Source organism: Lethenteron reissneri, chromosome 10 (assembly GCF_015708825.2).
Source record: "Lethenteron reissneri isolate LAM-NWPU_2019-01 chromosome 10, ASM1570882v1, whole genome shotgun sequence".
Lineage (NCBI taxonomy): Eukaryota > Metazoa > Chordata > Hyperoartia > Petromyzontiformes > Petromyzontidae > Lethenteron > Lethenteron reissneri.
Window position 1 is genome coordinate 5,060,233 of NC_083788.1, and position 6,590 is coordinate 5,066,822.

General features: G+C 46.4%; 1 protein-coding gene across 1 annotated transcript in view; it reads left to right on the plus strand.

Annotated features, from left to right (window-relative positions):
- Positions 1–3,772, plus strand: part of LOC133340720 (matrix metalloproteinase-21-like) — a 47,481-nt gene extending 43,709 nt beyond the window's left edge. The window contains exons 11-12 of the mRNA XM_061549110.1: positions 2,111–2,283; positions 3,401–3,772. Of these exons, the coding sequence (XP_061405094.1) occupies positions 2,111–2,283; positions 3,401–3,772 (545 nt within the window). The remainder of the gene's footprint in view (positions 1–2,110; positions 2,284–3,400) is intronic.
- The last annotated feature ends 2,818 nt before the right edge of the window (positions 3,773–6,590 follow it).

Sequence of the window (6,590 nt, forward strand, 5' to 3'; positions counted from 1 at the left end):
TGGCAGCGTATATATATATAATATGGGTTGGAGGGGGAAGAGCGCCTTGACAAAGGAATTTGCATATCAAGAGGAATTTAGCATATTTATGGGAATTATTATTTTATGATGTTTAATTTTATTATTTTATTATTTCCCTTCTGCGTGACTTTAACGAAAGAACCAAGAAGAAGAGGTATAACCCTGTGAGCCATGCGGCTCTTGACTCGGGTGCAACCGCAACAAAACAAAAAACATGAACAAGAAAACATCTTCAAAATGACTACACGCAACATAAAAAAAATCCTGGAAAAAACAGCAAAGTCCTACAGCGTGTTAAGGCTATACGGGGGATCTTTGTCTTTGTGTCTGTCCGTGTCTGGCTTCAGGACCAGCTCAGATAATCATGAATCGTCGCTGATGTTGACCGTGAGTGGGAATCGAACTCGGACAAACACGAGCGCATTGGTATTTAGAGCGTTACGTGTGGCCGCTGTCCGCTGAATGGAGAGTCATCAGCAGAACGTATTATACGGTCGGAATGAAAGGGACGCACGAGTGCGAGCTGTAATATGCTACTCGACGGAGGCTCGCTGCGATTAATGAGTTGATAGGAATCCAGCCGTTTGTGCTCTCGCCAAGGACGTGAATTGTGATTTCTTGATACAGATACAGATGGCGGGGGGTGGGGGGGTGACACTGCCGGAACAAGGCGTACACGCACGGGTATAGACACGTGCGCGCGCACACAGCATTCGTACGTGAAGGCAAAGACCTCCCGTATAGCCTCAGCAGACTGTTGGGGAAAGTGCCGTTGGCGAGCACCGCCCGGCCGCCTTTGTCTCCCGAGTGTTTACACGCCGCTACACCAGGCGCTCATTTGAGGCCGAGTCGACCTAGGGGAGGCCCAGGGCCGGTTCAGATAAACGTCACTGGTGGTTAGCCGTGAGCGGGAATCGAACTCGGGTCGCCGCTTTTCGTAGCACCAGCCGCTCCACCACCAGCACCATCATCATCATCAAGGTTATTATCATCATCAACACCAGCACAATCATCATCATCAAGGTTATTCTCATCATCAGCAGCAGCAGCATCATCATCAAGATTATTATCATCATCATCATCATCAACACCAGCACAATCATCATCATCAAGATTATTCTCATCATCAGCAGCAGCATCATCATCAAGATTATTCTCATCATCATCATCAGCAGCAGCAGCAGCAGCATCATCATCAAGATTATTCTCATCATCAGCAGCAGCACCATAATCATCATCAAGATTATTCTCATCATCAGCAGCAGCATCATCATCAAGATTTTTATCATCATCATCAACACCAGCACCATCATCATCATCAAGATTATTCTCATCATCAGCACCAGCAGCATCATCATCATCAATATTATTCTCATCATCATCATCAAGATTATTCTCATCATCATCAGCACCAGCATCATCATCAAGATTATTATAATCATCATCACCATCAGCAGCAGCATCGCTATCATCTTCAACATCACAAAGGCGGCCGGGCGTGGTGCTGGCTACACCGCCCCCTCGTGCGCCGTCGGACTAAATCGGTTCTCGCCTACCGATCTTTGCCCTGCCACCAACAGTCTGTTCAATCATACTTGGGGCAAACGTATTTGTGTTTATATATTTGTTTGCGTGAATACGAGCGTCCGTCACATGTACGTTGGTGTAACGTCGTTGCACGTGTGCAAGAGTGTTTAACGTGTGCCTGTGTCTGTGTGTCTCGGTGTGTGCCTGTGTGTGTATCTGTATCGGTATGTTCCTGTGTGTCTGTGTGTATTGTGGGGAGCGGTAGTGTAGCGGTTAGAGCGCTGCGCTACGAACCCGGGTTCGATTCCCGCTCACGGCGAACACCCAGCGACGATTATCTGAACCGGTCCTGGGCCTCCCCTAGGTCGACTCAGCCTCAAATGAGTACCTGGCGCGGTGCGTAAAAACATCGCCACGAGGGAGACAAAGGCGGCCGTGCGTGGTGCTGGCCCACCCACCCCCTCGTGTGCCGTTCCAGCCCTTCATATGTGCTACTCAGGAACAGCACTTGTCCCAACAGTCTATAGCTAAAGGCTATAAAGGGTGATCTTTGTCTTTGTAGGGTCCTATTACTGGCGCTACGACAGCGAGCGAGACCAAGCCTTCGTGCGAGACCCCCAAGGGGTCTCCTACCCCCGACTCATCTCAGAGGGATTCCCAGGGGTCCCGTACCCCCTCGACACGGCCTACTTCGACCGCAGGGACCAGAACATTTACTTCTTCAAAGGGAGTGGAGTGAGTTTCTTCAAATCTCCCCCACGCACCCAAACCCCCTACACTCCCCGCAGTGCCGGATGATCCTAGTAGCACAAGTAGCTACATGTGTAGTAGCTACTACTAGTGTAGCTACTGCATGTGTAGTAGCTACATGTGTAGTAGCTACTACATGTGTAGCTACTGCATGTGTAGTAGCTACTACTAGTGTAACTACTACATGTGTAGTAGCTACATGTGTAGTAGCTACTACTAGTGTAGCTACTACAGGTGTAGTAGCTACATGTGTAGTAGCTACTACATGTGTACTACATGTATAGCTACTACACATGTAGTAGCTACATGTGTAGTAGCTACTACATGTGTACTACATGTGTAGCTACTACACGTGTAGAAGCTACATATGTAGTAGCTACATGTGTAGTAGCTACTACATGTGTACTGCATGTGTAGCTACTACATATGTAGCAGATACACATGTAGTAGCTACGGGCCCCGCACTTTCAAGGGCTCCGCGCTGTGGACCGATCAGTTTCAAAGACAATGCACATAGTATTATTATGATCAGAGCATGATTTTTGTTTGCATGGTCACCGCAAGTACGTTGTCGTTCACGCAGACAGGATTGCTTGCAAAAAGGATTATGTTTAGTGTTTTAACATCTTAACAGCTGTTTTATTTGCCAAACCTCCTGTCACATCTCTTGTATATACACTATGTTGAACTTCTTTAGTACCTACATTTCGATTTAAAGCTTTCGTGACTGCAGGGATTCATCTTCTTGGTTCTTTCGGTAAAGTCACGTGGAAGGGAAATAATAAAATAATAAAAATAAAACAATAAAATATTTCTCACGACGTTTCGGCCACAATGCAAGCAGCCGTCCTCAGGTGAAGAACAGGTCTGTCGAGAAGACCGTCTGAAACATTCAGACAGTGGTGGAAATTCCAACATTCAGACGCTGTCTTTCCGACAGCCCTGTTCTTCACCTGAGGACGGCTGCTTGCGTTGTGGCCGAAACGTCGTGAGAATTCTTTAGCACCGTACGTAGCCAACCGTTGACTCGTTCCCCCGTCCCCCCACTTCTCTTCCCGACGTCCCCCACCCCCCCGCACCCCTCGCCTCTCGCCGTCCCCAGGTGACGGTGTTCAACGTGCGCTTGGGCCGCGTGTCCCCAGGCCCTCCGCGGGCCCTGCGCTCCGTGTTCCCGGCCCTGCTGGGCCCAGGCGGGGACCACCCCGGGGGAGGCCTGGATGCGGCCTACTACTCGTACGCCCACGGAGCCCTCTTCCTCCTGAAGGGCCCTCACGCGTGGAGGGCCCTCACGGACGCCGAGAGGCGCGCCTGGGCCTCGGGCGGGTCGACGATAACGATGAAGGAGACGATGAAGACGATGCAGGAGACGATGCAGGTGAAGGCGACGCTGCCGCCTAGGAATGCACTGCTGCCCCGGCAAGCGACGGCGCAGATCTGGCGGGACATCTGTGATGCCGGTGCGGCCGGGGTTTAGCGGATGGGTGCACGAGGTGGTGGTGGAGGAGGAAGAGGTGGAGGAGGAGGAAGAAGAGGTGGAAGAGGATGTAGAAATGGTGTTGAAGGGGTGGTGGAGATAATTGGTCTTTTACCCTTCTATCTGGCAACTAAACTGACACCTTTTTTTGTTGCCAGATAGAAGGGTAAAAAAACAATTATCATATTTTTACTGGCAAATGAGGTTCCATTGGTGTAGGTGGTGGAGAGACAAGGGAAACAAATATATGGAAGACTTATGAGAGAGATGAAGATGATGATGATGATGGAGGAGGAGGGTGGAGGGGCAGAAGATTTAGAGGAGATGTAGGTAGAGAGATGAATGGAGGGAATGGGAGGTGGAAGTTAAAGGTGGAAGAGAAATGTGGAGGATGGGAGGTGCATGGGGGTAGAAGAGGGGTAGAGGAGAGTTGCAGCAGGAGGGTGCGAGCGTGGGTGGTTGAGAAGAGGTGCTGGAAATAGACGAGTAGCAGAAGGGATATTGACGAGGTGGATAAGGAGATGGGGTGGAGGTGAGAATGGACGGTGAAGGAGGTGAATGAGGTGGAGGAGTAACAAGGCGATAGGAGGTGGAGGATGTTGAGAAAGGAAGTGAAGTGGACGGGTTACAGAGATGTCGGAGGAAGAGGAGGAGGCATGGACGGTTGGTGTGGAGGAGGAGGTAGCAGGAGGCAGTGGAGGAGATGGAGGTGAGGTCAGAGGAGGTGGAGCGTGGCGAGATGAAGGCGGATGAGGTGGTGCAGAACAGCCTGGCAGAAGAGGTGGAGGGATGAGTCGGGGCCTACAGTAGACGGAGGTCAGGAGGTCAACGAAACAGATGAATTTCGATTTAAAGCTTTTGTGACTGCAGGGATTCATCTTCTTGGTTCTTTCGATAAAGTCACGTCGGGGAGGCAGCGTCTGACGCTGTCTTTCCGACAGACCTGGTCTTCACCTGAGGACGGCTGCTTGCGTTGTGGCCGAAACGTCGTGAGAATTGTATTTTATTATGTTTTATTTTTTTATTTTATTATTTCCCTTCTACGTGACTTTACCGAAAGAACCAAAAAGATGGAGCAGATGAAGTTGAATTAATGAGGTGAGAGAAAGCGAAGAGCGATCGATGTTAATCAATTCTAGATTTGAAGCTTTCGTGACTCCAAGGATTCATATTCTTAGGTTTTTTCGGTAAAGTCACGTAGGTAAAAAAATTTAATTAATAAAAGTAAAATAAAATAAAAATAAAATCATATAATTTTATTTTTATTTTACTATTATTAATTTTAATCTTTTACCTACGTGACTTTACCGAAAAAAACCTAAGAATGTGATGTTAATCAAGTTAACGCGTCTCGTGAGATATGGAGACAAGTCTGGCAACTAAAATATTATAATCATTTTACTTTATTTATTTACGATGACGATGAGAATTTTGTCAGATGTTTTTTTTATTTTTTATTTTACAATGAAATTGCCTCAAAGTCTCAACCCAGCGTTGGACAGTGGTGGCAATTCCACATTGCTATGGCAAGGAATAGTTTACACAAAGGACAATAGTCACTGTTGGGTTTTCAACGTAGTGGTTCTATTAATTATATTGAGTTCGGAGCGATTGAGATTAAGAGGACGAAGCCACCAAATATCTGGGAGACTCAACCCGTTCTAGATTTGAAGCTTTCGTGACTGCAATGATTCATATTATTAGGTTTTTTCGGTAAAGTCACGTAGGTAAAAATTTAAAATTTAAATTAATAAAAGTAAAATAAAAATTAAAAAAAAATCACGACGTTTCGGAGGCAACACAAGCTTCCGTCTTCAGGTGGAACCGTCACAGCACGATAGCTGTATCAGGTAAATGAGAGATTTCAAGAGATATTTTTATTTTACTTTTATTAATTTCAATTTTTTACCAACGTGACTTTACCGATAAAACCTAAGAATATGAAGACTCAACCCGGACACACGGTGAGCTGATTGCCACGCCCATTACGGTGGCTAGGAGATGTTAACCACCTTGCCTGGTTTTCAGGAGGTCGCGGGTCCGATCCCAACCCTGATTATGCCAGTACATTTGGGGCCGCCCATACATGACGTCACGCGATTTTGGACGATTTTTTACCCCCCCCCCCCCTTCGTCACACGGCGTCACAAAAAGTCAGACCCCCCCCCTCAAATATGACGTCACAAAGCTCTGCCCCCCCCCCCCCAAAAAAAATGCTTCAAATCGCTTTAAACTATTGTCATTGTAGTGCGTATTTAATGTGGCGCTGCACTCTGATGTTGTAGGAGAAAACATTTATTAAAAAGTCTATTTAATTAAGTAGAACGTGTTGTCTATATTTATTTAAAGTTGCCCATTTTGATGTGACGTCACATTTCTCAAACCCCCCGCTCCCCTCGTCACACATCGTCACAAATGTCTGACCCCCCCCCCCCCAGGTGCGTGACGTCATTTATGTACGGCCCCTTTGGAGTTTGCATGTTCTCCCCGTGGTCGCGTGGATTTTTCTCCGGGTCCTCCGGTTTTTCCCCTCCACATTTAGAATCAACATAACGCGTTTCGAGTGTTGTTTGCCTGCTGTACATTTCCACGTTATCTTCTTGGTTCTTTCGGTAAAGTCACGTAGAAGGGAAATAATAAAATAATAAAAATAAAACATAATAAAATAAAATATATTATATTATTATATTATATTATTATATTATATTATTTTATTATGTTTTATTTTTATTATTTTATTACTTCCCTTCTACATGACTTTACCGAAAGAACCAAGAAGATGAATCCCTGCAGTCACGAAAGCTTTAAATCGAAATTT